Below are 14,875 nucleotides of genomic sequence, written 5' to 3' on the forward strand. Positions count from 1 at the left end.
ACAGGGTTTGGAGATCCAGGCAGAAGTTGTCCATTGACACTGCTCAGCTCTCGCTTACTCACTGCAGGGACGGTACTGAAGATGAACATTCAGTTCCTGACCCAAGACCTTTCCTGAAGATATTGATGTGTTAACAGGATGATTACTGGCTTGTGTAGGGTGGAATTGATCTTGGAGGTGGTTATTTCTAAATGTTCTGGAGTTTGAGGGGGTGTGTAATTTAGCATAAGGAAGAGGATGCGTTTTAGATAAGGTGAAAGATTGTGTTGATACATACTTTTGGGAGATGTTTAAGTGAGGAGTGGAAATCATGCTGAATAAATTGGACTTGATCTAAAAAATTATGGCCCAGAAGTTATAATGAAAGTGATTAATAAATATGACTACAAAGAAATTATAAACTCTTCATGCATATTAAAAATATAACCCAAACAATATTTTATAGTGTGTGTGTATATATAACATACATGTGCATATGTGTGTGTGTGTATATATGACACAGGGCTAATTTTGTGAATATACAAAGAATGCTTACAAATCAGTAAGATGATTTGTATCGACATGGATGGAACTGGAGGGTATTATGCTAAGTGAACTAAGCCAATCAGAGACACACAATTATCATATGGTTTCACTCATGTGGAACATAAGGAATAGTGCAGAGGACAATAGGGGTGGAAGGCGGGAAACTGGGAAGAAATCAGAGAGGGAGACAAACCATATGAGACTCTTGACTCCGGGAAACAAACTGAGGATTGCAGAAAGGGAGGTGGGTGGGGGGATGGGGTAACTGGGTGAGGGGCATTAAAAAGGGTACATAATATGATGAGCACTGGGTGTTATGCTGAACTAATGAATCATTGAACATTATATCAAAAACTAATGATGTACTATAAAAAATCAGTAAGATGATGAAAATAGAAAAAATACGAAGGACTTGGAAAGAACACTCAGGAGAAAGACACAAAAATAGCCAATAGTGGGAAGATTTTCAACATCATTGATGATTAGAAAATGAAAATGAAAAAAAGATACCATTTCAGCAAAGATTAAAAAGAGATGGACATAGTGTTGGTGAGAGTATGAGGTAATTGGCATACTCATACACAGTTGGTGCAAACAAGTTAGTATAACTTTTATGGAGGAATAATTAGTATCTTTTTAAATAAAAAGTATGTAACTCTGACTCACTGCTAAAAAATATCTCAAAAATATACCATTCATAAATGCACCGAGTTCTATATACAAGGATGTTACTCAGAACTTTTTTTTTTTAAAGATTTTATTTATTTGACAGAGACAGCGAGAGAGGGAACACAAGCAGGGGGAGTGGGAGAGGGAGAAGCAGGCTTCCCGCTGATCAGGGAGCCCGATGCGGGACTCAATCCCAGGACCCTGGGAACATGACCTGAGCCGAAGGCAGACGCTTAACGACTGAGCCACCCAGGCGCCCCTACTCAGAACTTTTTAATAGCCAAAAAAAAGTTCTATTAATGAAGAACTGTTTAAACAATGATAGATGCATGCAATGGAGAATGAAGTAAGTCTATACATACTGTTACAAAATGTAGTCCACAGTATATTGTTAAATCAAAAAGACAACTGAAGAACGGTATATACAGTATTCTTCTGTTCATGTGAAGAATTTATAAATAAGTATATGTGTATAGAAATGCTCCAGAAGGAAACATAAGAAAGTTTGATGGTTGTTATCTCTGGGAATGCAGGGAGGAAAATGTTTGCCTTTTACTGAATTGCCTTCTGTACTGTTTGAAAACTTTACCATCAACATGTATTATTTTTGTAATTAAGAAAGGAAAGAAATCCTTAGTAAAAATATCTAAAGAGGAAATGGGAACCATTGCAATGTGTCTGAAAAATAGTTTTCCTAACTAAATGAGGTGCTGTCTTAGAAAATGAAGCTTCCTTTGCAACTCACATCATTAGTTTTCTCCATTTGAAGGGCAGAGTTCCTTTATTTAGTAGTGCTTACTTTACCCTGAGCACTACTGTTAAGTGCTCTAATCATCATACAATCCTGGGTGGTCATTATCATTATCCCCACTTAGTAGATAAGGAAAGTGAGGCACGTGGAAGTTAAATTACTTAACCAAGTTCACATAGCTAGTAAGCTCTAAAGCGGAGATTCAAACCCAGAATGTTCACACCTTGGGCACTATGCCAGCTGCCTTTTGAAATGTTTAGAAGCTTTGACTTCTACTTGGGTGAGCTGATGATAGGACCTATGCCATATGCCCCCAACTCTTCCTTTTGGACTCCAGGTCACACCTATCTACTTTTCTGACCCTTTGGAGGACCTAATAGGGAAACAAGATGCTGCACGAGGACAAGACCAGGCCTTGCTGGCTATGGAGTAATAATAGGGCCTTTTAACAACTCCTAAGGTTGACATAATACCTCAACACAGCATGTCTTTGAAGAAATATTCTTACTGTTAACTGGAAATGAAAGAGCTGATCTCAGTCAGCTGTTAGGTAAAATGTTGTTGATCCATCAGTTAGTGGAGACTGAGGTTAAGCCAAGAAGGATTGCTGTAGGGATTAAAGGCTGAACTGATTGGCTGAATTCCAAAGTTTTCAAAGTATTTCAAGGTAAGGAGGATTATTTTTTTTTTAGCTGTGGAGACATGAGAAAACATGCCTTATCATCCAAGTTTATTGAACATGAGTGTTTCTTGTTGGTGTTTCTTCTTTAGTGGTTTCCTCAAGAGTTATGTTAAGAAGCTACATCAGAGTTATTTTTTGTAACCCTAGAGGTGAAGTGGTTGATCAAATGACGGGCCCTTGTTGATGTGTAAATAGGATACTAAGATTATCTAGTGGTCTTTAATGCTTTTTGATCACCCTTCATTCTAACAGGTTGATATTGAAAACTTTCTCCACATGCAAGCAGGTTCTCTGGGTGGGCATGTACCTAGTGGGCATCCCAGTTGACAAGCTTACTAAAGAAGACTGGTCACTGAATATAACTATTGAGGCACTCCTGGTGGTTCATTATTCTTTGATGATTCTGAAACTGGATGCACAGTTCTGTGTAAGGAATAAACGGTTTTTCCTTCCTGTGGTTCATCATGCATTGTGGATGGGTGCCTGATGAGGGATATGGCGTCCTACGGGGCTACCATGAGCAGCAGCACGTGCAGTGTAGGAACAAAACACATGCTGATGGCCGAGGCAGAAAATCCTGATTTGAAACAAGGCCTGGGAGAGGTTTTCATTATCTTCGGGTAGCAATGGAGATCAGTACTCCTAGAGAGATTCAAGTTTTCAGTTTAGAAAGATTCAGGGAACTCAGTCCTCTGGTCACTTACCCAAAACAATAAGACACACACTGTTACTTTAGGTGGTGCCAAGCTGTGTGGATAATGGCAGAGATAAATGAAAGTACTCAGAACTAAAGGTTCTCTTCTGGTGAGGGAATAATAGTCTGAGTTCATTGCTGATGAAATATGATTTGGCTATGCCAAATCTAGATCTAGAGCTGTGCTGCTTACAATGGCAGGGGCTGGCCACATTTGGCTAAATTTAAATGAAAATTAAAAATTCAGTTCCTTAGTCACTCAAGTCACATTTCAAGTGTTCAACACTAGTATGATAGCTAATAGCTACCATAAGGGATAGTGAAAAATTCATGTAACCTTTCCATCATCATAGAATGTTCTATTGAGCAGCACTGATCTAGAAAATAAACAATAGGTCCTCAAAGATATTCTATCAAGAAACACCATTTTGGTGTCTTGATTGACCACACCAGGGAGGCCCTATCTAGTTTTTATTCTGAACCACTAGATTTGAAACAGAAAGGCAGGCAGTAAGACCTTAGATTTTGGTGTGAATTATATAGCCTAATTTTCTCAGTAAAGACACTTCTGTTAGGGGATCACTATGGATAATAGTCACAGGCAAGGAGGTGGGAGCAGAGGATGTGATGCTGTGAGGTCAGGATTTCCTCTGAATGAGAAAAAGTATGTGACCCAATTGGGCAGAAGGAAGTGGTCAGAAGCACTTCTGATATTTGTATAAGGGGTGAATATAACTGACCTAGAATTTCTGGAACTGCCTTTGGTTTAGACAGCCTTTGCTTTCTTATCTGATTATGTTGGTTAAAAATAAGTTAGATATCCTAAAAAGAATATGAATCTTAGCTTCCCTATCTTGTTTAAGGGACTGTCAGTGCCTTCCTCAAAAGGAAAGTTGTTCTTTTACTAGTCTTGTTTCACATGCCTTTAAAAGTTCAGAAGTAATTAAGGAAAAGAACAAACGAAGGGCAATAATACTTCTCACGCTCATCAGGATGTTCCTGGTGACTTGTAGCACGGGGATATACCTAAATCATTTTCAACAGAGTCTGGTGAGCCATTAGGTTGCCCCCTCCCATCCTAGCATTTTGATGTAGTCTCATAAACTGAGGAATTGAGAAGCAGTGAAGACTGTTTGAGGTCTTCATCTTTAGGGCCTAGAAGACAGGATGCCTGGGATCAAAAAAAACTGATGAGATGGTAAGATCCTTCATGGATATTAGGAAGTACATCAAGAGAGATGTTAAAAAGAGGAGGTCACTATTCAAAGAACAGCTAGAAGGATTAAGAACAGAGAAACTGGCTCTAGGAACTAACAGGAGTTTTCATGAACTGACTGAGAGAATAAGAGGGTGGCTACTGGGAACAAAAAGGGGGTTTCCAAGGCAGCAATAAAGACATGAACACTGGACCTTGTTTAATTCTGGATAGTTCATCATCCTCTCACACAAGAAGACCTCTAGCATCCAATAAATACCTGTTGAATTAATCCTCGGGAAAGAAGATCACACTGGATGCATAAATTCCTTTATTGAAAATATTGGGCTAGCACTGCATTACATATACTCAATATCCATAAATGAAGGGCCACACATTTCTGATTGGACAATACTGTTTTAAATAGAGAACACGGCATCTGGGTATGCTCTCACAAGTATAATATCATGGACTAAACTAGGTAGACATGAACTATATGCAAAATGACCATTTTGTTCATTAATAGCATATGGTTGCACATGGCATAAATGCTAAACTTGATCATCATGAGACCTTCCTGATCTCTCACACCAACACATCATTTAATGAGCAGGTTAAGGTTAAACTGTGAATATGTTGTTAATCAAGAGTTCTCAATAGGAGAACTTGGGTGAAAGCACACCCAGGCTACATATTTAAGATTTAACAGAATTCATTTAAACTTGCATGGAATGTGAATAAAATAGTTGCTGATCTGACAGGAGGCCACTTGGCAATTTGTTCTCTTTCATAAATATCCTAAAATAAGAGAATAAAGGAAATATTCTGCCAGCTTAAGGCTAACATGCTAAAGATGGTTTTATTTTTTTTAAATGCAGGTATATAAATGCTACTTGTTATTAATTTTTCCTTTCAGAGATCACTGGGGATATAATTTATGACAGACCACTTCTCAGCATTGGCTGTTATTTGAAAACTTTTTCTGTTATCAGTCTTTGGCTTTCATACAAGTTTGGCAATCAGTAATATTGTTTAATTTTTAACAAGGCTTTATTATCATTTTTAACAAAGAGTATTTTATGATATGAAAATGGGTTGATGTTAAAAAATAGGTTTTACTTTTTTTATTCCAATTTTGGTATGAATGCACTTCTTTGCATTGCTTTTTCTCAAAAGAGTCTAGAAACCAATACAGTTGGGCTAATTTGACATTTTTCATTTGCTATAAAATATGCAGAAATTAAAACATTCAGTTTCTTTTAAAACAGAGGCCTGTTCATCAATTTAAGAACCTGGGGAAAATTATGCACAAAACACTATGAAAATAAAGTTTTTGTTATTAACACACATGATTTTGTAAGAAACAGAACATTTTCTTTTCAAAAGCAGGGTTTGTTCTAAGTCTGGATTCAGAAAGGTATACATTTTTGTAAATACGAACTTATGACTGTGGGAAATGGCTTCTTCTTTACACAATTATGTTCAGAGTAAGTAAAAATGTTCCTTTTTTAATGACTAAATGGAAAGCTGGCCTACAATAGTCAAATCAATAAACATTGGTAATGAGTTTTTTTTAAATTTCAGAATTATGCATATATATATATATATATGCTGCTTAAGACCTATCACCCTAAACAATCAGGGCCAAAAAAAAAAAAAATTCAATATAAAACTATATAAATCAAATGGGTTTGTTTCCAAAACATAGCACAAAATGTATACATTTATTTCAATTTGACACATTAAAAGAAAAAACTGCCAACAAATTTTAGACAATATACTAGAAATAATAAATAAGACAATTTTTAAAAAAATCATATATTCCCTTTAAGTGCCGAGCACTTTCAATTTTTCTAAATGAGACTAAGCTTTTCCATGGCAAACAATATTATGCTGTACATTTTGGTAATGAAAATTATGTTGATAAATACACAAGGCATGTATGTATTTCCACAGTATTTTTTTTCACAGTTACCAAAAATAAAAATTGCATTCAACTCATACATCTATAAATATTCTGATTCCTCACTGTATAGATTTGAAGGAAATGGGAGTATAAAGTCCTTCAACACTCCGGACTTCAACTCTTTCTTCCTTGTCTGCCCTCCACATGTCCCTTTCAGAATCCCTCTGCGGTGTGGCCATGCTCTGAGACGTTGGCGGAAAGGAAGCAGTATGGTGGGATGAGGCAGTCAGGGCCAGGGCTGTGTCTTCCAGGAAGCCAGCTTTAGGAGGGCTGATGGAACCTGACCTTTTTAATGTGGTATTTTAAGGCAGTCTGAGTGAGTTTCACTCAAATGTCCATACCTCGAGGTCCTGAACTATGAAGTCTTCCTTTTTGGAAAGGATATCGTTATTGAAAGTGCTGCAAGAGTTGCTCCGTCCATGGTATAAATCAGCATCTAGCCATAAACCAAATCGTCCCCTGAAAAGATCACAAATACAAAAAGGTACAAACACTTCAATCGCATGTGGCACACTTTCTGCCCTCCCTTGCCCCACCTTCTTTCCTTTATGCTACCAACAGACAAAACCCTAAACTGCGTGGAAAACAAAGCATACATTTCCTTTATTCCATTTAAATGACTCATCTTTCCCAAAAGACAAATGATAGTAGTCCCTCCTTTAGACACATAAATAAACCATTTTATCTTTGACTCTTAGGGCTATGTGTTAGGCCACTGTCATAATTAAGCACATGGCCTAGCTAAAAATCACCTGACACAAGGTTTTGGTTACCTGGGTCAAAATAAACTCTCACAGGTCAGGCAGTAAATTCATAACAACAAAAACCTTACCCTCCACCACCAAGTTCCAAAGAACTTATGTCTCCATTGATAAAGTATGAGTTTTCTCCACTCCACTTAAAGACCTTAGGGTAGAAACACAAGAGAGGGAACAGACATGTGAATCTGGAGAATCAGCGAAGAGGGAATTATTAGGGTAGTACCTCTGTGTGGAAGGAAACTACCCCTTGGTTGAAGAAGCTCCTCATTGCCAGACCTTTCCGATACCAGGACAAGATCTTCAAAGGGCAAGACCTCTCAAGCACATGTTGGCTCTGACCTGCTATCATGCCTCCCTTGATCCCAGAACACACAAAAAAGCAGTTTTCAAGGCCCAAGGAAGGACCCTCAAAGCAGTTTGTGTGCTGTAGCCATGAAGGGCGGACCCAGGCTACAGTGAGTCCAGATGAGGTTATGGAACAGCTGCTGCTCCAAAGACAGTCCCCCACCTCCAACCCCACCCACACTCCTGACACCACAACACTGGGAAATCGGGTATTTCTCCCATTTAGGTACCTTGAAATTGGGGCTAAATGTGTACAGAAAAGTTTCGCCTGTGCCATAATAGTGGTCACTGAACTTGAAAGGATGAGTTGCATATGCTCCAAAAATCTGTCAAAAGAACATAGAAACATTATCTCTCTCTTTTTTTTTTTTAAGATTTATTTATTTGACAGACAGCAAGAGAGGGAACACAAGCAGGGGGAGTGGGAGAGGGAGAAGCAGGCTTCCGCTGAGCAGGGAGCCCGATGTGGGGCTCGATCCCAGGACCCTGGGATCATGACCTGAGCCGAAGGCAGACGCTAAACGACTGAGCCACGCAGGCGCCCAACATTATCTTCTTTTAAAGAATGGCCTCCCAAAGAATGGCTTTCTGAAATATTCTAACACAATCCTGTTCTGAGATATCATTAAACCTCTTTCAGCAAAGACCATTACTAAATTAGAGCTCTTAAATTAAAAAGACTACCAACAAACAAATAAAAAAGCCCTAGTTCTAATTGGAACTCAAGTGGTTCAGAGAACGTATTTGTCAAAGGCCAGCAATTGTTCCAATTTTAAGACACTTCTGAAGTCCACTATGGGGTCAAATTTCCTTTAGTGAATACAGATGACATACTGGGAACATTAAACAACAAGATGCATCTTGCACACAGAAGTGAGTGGTCGAAAGAACAAAATCATGTGTCTTATGTGTTTTATAAGTGGAGTCACGGCCAGACATGTCCACAGAGAAAATAAATTTTTCTCTTTCGATTTATAAAAATGAGTTCTCAATATGCTTATTAACACTGTGTCCTTAACATGACTGATCTAATATCTCTTAGCTCGAAATGGCTTTTAAGAAAAAAAAAAAAAATCCCATAGTACTATGGACTTTAAGGGTGATTTAGATGTATTTGAACCAATAATTTTTCTATTTTTTTCTCACTGTCCTTGGTTCCTATCTTTCTGCTCGGATCCTGATCAGTGCTTGCAAGGGTAAGAGATGGCAAGAGTGAACATATATATTTTGAAAACATCCCTAAGTGATTCTGATATACCTTCTATTTCGGAAACCCAGTGGAGAAACATTGCGTTAAATGGAGGTTATCTGAAAAATGTCATAACTTTTGAAAATTATTTTAATTGGGTTATAATCAATGTGGAATCTCTTCTTCACCAGTTACACTTAGTTCCTGGCAACTTGAAATACTAAAAATTAGGTAGGGTAGAAGTCTAGAAACTAATAATGTTCTTCATACTTCCTGCTACTAAGCCTTTCTCTAGAGCTGCTAAGAACAAACAAAAACAAAACAGTAACAAAAACATCAAAAATCCATTTTCCTTCTTTTGGTGATCTTTCAATAAAAAAAAAAAAACACTGAGATAGGCATCTACTTTTAAAAGCATGTGCTTAAAATAGGACAAGAAGGGCAATGGCCATAGGTGGAAGAAAGTGGGTCCTTTTCTGATCAATGAATAGGAAAAGTCACCCTACGCTCACCCTCTCATGATTCTAAATATATTCTTTTTTTTTTTCCTAAATAAATTCTTTCTTAGCTAAAATTTTCTTAGCAATCATGGAAATCTACTTAAGGATTAGGGACTGGATGATAACTAAGAAATTACTGTTAATTTTGTTAGGTACATAGATAGCACTGTGGTTATGTAAGAAAATGTCCATTTTCTCTTTTCTATTCACTTATTTTGAAAGAAATTTTACAGATATGTATATAATGATATTGTTGGGTCTATACCATTAAAAATTTAATATATTTGCCAATAACAGAACAAAGGAATCCATGGGGAAAAAAAAGTTGAGACAACCAAAAGTGGTAAAAAAAAAAAAAAAGGTTAATATAACAAAACCTATAAATGTATATTTGCCCTCCTCTCTTCTCTCAGCTTCTTAGTAGAAAAAATTACATGAAGTAGTAATCTTTTTATTTTTAAAAATTTATTTATTTAAATTCAATTTAATTAAGATATAGCATAGTATTAGCTTCAGAGGTAGAATTTAATGATTCATCAGTTGCATATAATAACCAGTGCTCATTCCATCAAGTGCCCTCCTAAATGCACAATTTATCATTGGGTTTTTGATATACATCAGTGTAATATGTATAACTAAATTACCACAAAAATGGGAAAATGTAATTGAGCAATATCGAAGTAACATTTCTGTACCTCACTGGAATTAAGTTAGTATAAATCAGACTCTATCAATTGCCTGAATATTGATTGCTATTTTCCACAATGCCTGTGGAGTATAAATTACTCCACAGTCTAATTTGACTGAAACTGGGCCCCTCTGCAGGGGTAGTTTCTTTGGCCAGTTCATGAAGTTTATCCTAACTCCAGGAAGGCCCTCCTTTAGCTATCTCTTTTCCTGGTTCTCTCTGGTAAACTAGATGCTCCTCAGTTTAGCTTGTTGTCTTCATGCAGTTACCGGCCTCCTCTTAATTGTTTACCACCAAAATTTTCATCATTTTCTAGAGTACCCTTTGGCTTGAACTTCTTCATACTCTTCTAAATAAAGTCAGTTCCTTTGGGGACAGCTTCAGAACTCTATGTCCTTTTTAGGGTTTTTTTTGTTGTTGTTGTTGTTTATATATGCTGTGGACAGGGCCTAGGCCAGGGCAAGTTCAACCACTGAGTCTGACAGGGCAGGGGTTATGGTAGATAAGTACAGGATGGGGGAGCATGTATAAGGGGTCTGGTGGGAGCCACAGTGGACAAGTGGATGAGTGCATGGCTGGGGAAAGTCTGTGTGCTATGTCTGGAGCAGCTGTGGTGGATGAGCACAGAGCTGGGGCCAGCCTAAGTGCCTGGTCTGGCAGGGTAGAGGCCAAGTTGGATGAGCACTGGGCTGGCCTGGTGGGGTGGGGCCACAGGGGAATATGGAGTGAGCTTGTGGCACTAGCAAGGGAAACTGAGAGCACCAAAAATGGCACCCACCAGCACCACGCTAGCAAGGAAGTAGCATTTAAAAAACAAAAAAACAAAAAAAACTAGCACCCTCCAGTGTCTCTATTCCCAGAGAGATCTCCATCAGACCCCTGCCCCTCTGTTATACTCTCTAAAACTAGTCAACAAATCTCCCTCACCTGCAGCCCAGGTGCTTCTCAAGCTACTGCCTCTGTGTTGAGACTCAGCGCAAGTAAGTCTGTGTGTGAGCCCTTCAACAGTGGAATTTCCCTTTCCTACAGCCCTCATGCTCTCCCAGAAATTAGTTGTCAAAGACAGTTGTTTTGGGGGCTTGCCTTTCTGGCACAGGTCCCATAGGCTGGCGTGCCTAATGTGGGACCTGAACCCCTCACTTCTCAGAGAGGAGCTGCATGTTTTGTGATCTCTCTCTCGTGGGTCACTAGGGGGATGGAGTGGAGTCCTGTCAAGACCACTTTTCTGCCCCTCCTACCCATCTTGATGTGGCTTTTTTTCTTTTGTCTTTTTTTTTCTCCTGTCCTGTGTTATAGAAGATCCGTTTTGTTAGTCTTCAGGTCTTTTTCAGAGAGAACTGTTCTACCTCTGTAACCTTGGTGTGTCCACGGGAGGACGTTAGCAGAGCTCTAGGTCTTAGGATCTGCCTCTTCTCTCAGAGCTGGGAGCCAGGGGCTCTGCCGTGGAGCTGGGGGCTGGAGAGTGGCCCGCTTCCCTCAGAGGAACACTTATTTTATGAGCAGGGTGGCAGGTAGGGGAAGTTGCTGGTGGTCTTGACTTGCCTCACCTGGCATAAAACTTCTGCCCTAAGAGCTGTGGCAAGGGCTTTAGATACTCTTTTATGCTACCATGCCTAAGGTAGAGCACCTCCCCTAGGAATAGAGGTTAGGTAGAAGAAAATAATCCTCTACCTCTAAGCCGTCCTTACCTAGAATTTAGCCTCTGAAACACAGATCTTGGATAGGGGGTAAGAAGTGCTAGGGACCTGCCTGCCCCTCGAGGATATATCATAGCAATTGTGAGAGACTTGAAGTGACTATTGTTTTTTATAATTTCTACCAGTTATGGTTGTTTCACTGATTATCGATTCTGCAGAGCTCCCTTTGCTGCCATTCTGCATGTATAATTCTTTTAAATTAGAGTTTTATATAATTTATTCCCAGATAAATTTACAGGTGTTGTTCTATCATGTTATCAAACACAGCAAAGCCACATTCCTGCCTTGGGGGTAAATGGGTGTGGAGAGCAGAGTTAGTATTCAGGTGTTTTCAAACAACACAAGTGCCTCTAGGGCACCAGATCCAGTAAGACTACACCTCCTGATAAATAGTGTACGCTTCAGGTAGAGGCCTCATTTATATACCTGCTGATGGGAAGCTTGGTGAAACTGTGCTGCATCCTTGCTCTGTGCTGCCAGCACGTTCCCCAACAAACTTGGTATCTTTTGGTAAATTTGTGGGAGAACTAATCTATCTTATGGTGAGGGTTTGTGTGTGGCCTAAAACCATCTAGCCATAGCTCCTCTAAAACATAACATCCAACTTTTCAAACATTTCACTAAATCCCTACATAATTCCGTTTTAAACTGCTGTTATTATTATTTTAATTTTTAACTTGACCATACCCACTTGCATGGTGATTAAATAAGATGTCATCCATCAAGAAATAATAATAATAGTAACAGTGAAAATAACTAAACGACTCCCCACAATTCTTTATCTATAATAACGCAGCAATAAAGTCCCAGGAAAGATCACAGTGGAGACAGACAATGCCTCCAGTACCCCCCTTCTCTCTAATTTCTCCCAAGACAAAGCATGATAACAAAGATCTATTTCCCTAAAATGAACGCAATTACATAGCTTCACAGCAAGCTCCCAATGCTTAATAGTGCCCCACATATGACAGGCACTCGTACATTTTCTGAACATGTGAATGAATGAAAGGCTGTTGAACAAAACCTGCTTCAATGCCAGAAAGAGAAAAGAATAATATCTACATCTTAAAAATGTAAAGGAGTTTCTTCTTGATATAACACAGATAAACTGGAGTGAATAATAAATAGCAGACTTGAAAGATGTCTTCCTCTTGTGGAGCAAAAACCTGAGTGGGTAGTATATGAAAGAAAATTGCACAGATTCCACTCACACCCACGCTGACTGAGAGAAGTACTAGTGAGGGAACAAGGGGGTAATATCGAGAATTCACCACTGCCTCCATACAGTACAGGCGAAAGGGCAATGAGCAATGGTACAGAACATTCCTTGCTATTTCATAACAATTGGGTCCTTCAGGTACAACACACCACAGCCCTGACGGGCTCTCCATCTGAGCAACCATGCAGACAAGGTTTGTGGGCACTACTTCAGCTACCTGGAAAGAGTTCTGGTATGGCACTGGAACTTCTTTCTGCACTATCTCCCAATCCAGACTTGACTTTTGTCCAACTTTTCCAGCTTTAGGTTGCAGAATTTCATTATTGCTTCCTACTATATATACAGTGAGCACAGCAGAAAAAAATTCCCGTATGTGACTGTATTTGGAAATCCACTCCATTTTCTTCTAGAGATGCATTCGGAAGTATGTAGGGGTGAAATGACATAGTAATTGGGATTTACTTCAAAATACTCCAGCAAAGAAAAACCAACAAAGAAAGACTGATGGAGCATATGTGGCAAAATCCTGCTAACTGTACAATCTGGATGATGGGGAGTTCTTATACTGGTCTCTCTACGATTGTGTAAGTTTGAAAATCTTCATCAAAAAAATGTTTTCTGTGAGCGGAACAAGCCTCACCTGATTATCCATATCTTTGACGACCAACAGGACAGGGCTGTCTAAGGACGCTGACTTCCGATAGAGAGTTTTCAAACTGGTCCCATGCTCTAATGTGCTATAGGCGAGTCTCCACGGATACCCCTGTACCCTTGCTGGAAGGCGTCGGGCCAGCTGCAAATCCAAAGATGGAGATGTAGATATACAATTCGCCCACGGATCTGATAAGCTTGTAGCACAAAGCAAGTACCTGAGGCTCAAACTCAAAAAGCATACTTACCCACACGTTGCTTCCTTTTACTCTGACAAATATTTGTAACTATAAACCAGGAAACAGAAGGAAAAAGATCACTGCTTTGATGGTGCTGTCTTGGCAGGGATGCCACCAAGAGTATACATTCCCTCTCAGGGACTTGAATGAGGGGTCACTAGGCAACTATACATTTGAAGATACATCACCTAGCTTGCTATGAATTAGACACTTCAACCTGCCCTTCACCAAATAGTTCATGGTTCTCCAGTTCATTCTAAATGCTCATACACTCAGAGCTGCTACTGACGACTAACTGCAGCTTCCCACAGAAGTGAGAAGAAGAAAACGCAGGTGTTTTATGCTAGTCGTCAAATGTAGTCTGTATTCATCTTGCTGCATCTTTCACCTACATTAACAGTTAGCTTAAATTTGGCTGCCATAAATACCAATAATGCGTGTCTGTTCAAAAATACTAACAAAGGAGGCTATGAAGTACTGAAGTCTTCAGAATGCTTAATATCAGTTGTAATATCAGCATGAACCCCATTTCTGTAACTGCTTGGTCAAGTCTCTTGGCGTTCCTGGGCCTTTACAGACTCATTTGCAAATTGAGGGAGTTGAACTTGATTCTTTTAAGGTCTCTGAAATTCAGGTTTCTAAGTTGACTTATGGGAGAAATGCAAGAGATTCCTTACTCAAGTTCAAATATAGCAAACCATAGTTTTTCATAAAATTGAAGTAACAGATTTTCAGAAAATATAAAGTGAACAAAGGAAATCACAGACAAAGGAAAATTACTTGGGGTTGGTAGTTTTCATAAAGCTAGTAAAGTATATTTGCTATATAACTTTTATTTAGCCCAATAAGTTAAAACTATTGGAAATCTGTAATAATCACTAGGATAAATTTGGATCCTTTTTTAAGTGTTAAGAATATGCATGAAGACTATGGTAGGACAATTTAAAAATTGTGTTGAAGGGGCGCCTGGGTGGCTCAGTTGGTTAAGCGACTGCCTTCGGCTCGGGTCATGATCCCGGAGTCCTGGGATCGAGTCCCACATCAGGCTCCTGGCTCGGCGGGGAGCCTGCTTCTCCCTCTGACCTTCTCCCCTCTCATGCTGTT

At 39.1% G+C, this 14,875-nt stretch overlaps 1 protein-coding gene across 12 annotated transcripts in view; it reads right to left on the reverse strand.

Moving 5' to 3' along the window:
• Window positions 1-4,829: 4,829 nt before the first annotated feature.
• NCOA7 (nuclear receptor coactivator 7) overlaps window positions 4,830-14,875 on the reverse strand; it is a 158,366-nt gene continuing 148,320 nt past the window's right edge. For 7 of the 12 annotated variants that reach the window (XM_027603595.1, XM_027603594.1, XM_027603596.1 and 4 more), the window contains 5 exons: window positions 13,781-13,819; window positions 13,522-13,674; window positions 7,819-7,914; window positions 7,315-7,388; window positions 4,830-6,941 (listed from right to left, as the gene is read on the reverse strand). In XM_027603595.1, coding sequence (XP_027459396.1) covers window positions 6,806-6,941; window positions 7,315-7,388; window positions 7,819-7,914; window positions 13,522-13,674; window positions 13,781-13,819 — 498 coding nt within the window. In that variant the 3' untranslated portion in view covers window positions 4,830-6,805. The remainder of the gene's footprint in view (window positions 6,942-7,314; window positions 7,389-7,818; window positions 7,915-13,521; window positions 13,675-13,780; window positions 13,820-14,875) is intronic. The other 5 variants (XM_027603598.1, XM_027603605.1, XM_027603601.1 and 2 more) reach the window with 3 other exon arrangements.

Source organism: Zalophus californianus, chromosome 7, assembly GCF_009762305.2.
Source record: "Zalophus californianus isolate mZalCal1 chromosome 7, mZalCal1.pri.v2, whole genome shotgun sequence".
Classification (NCBI taxonomy): domain Eukaryota; kingdom Metazoa; phylum Chordata; class Mammalia; order Carnivora; family Otariidae; genus Zalophus; species Zalophus californianus.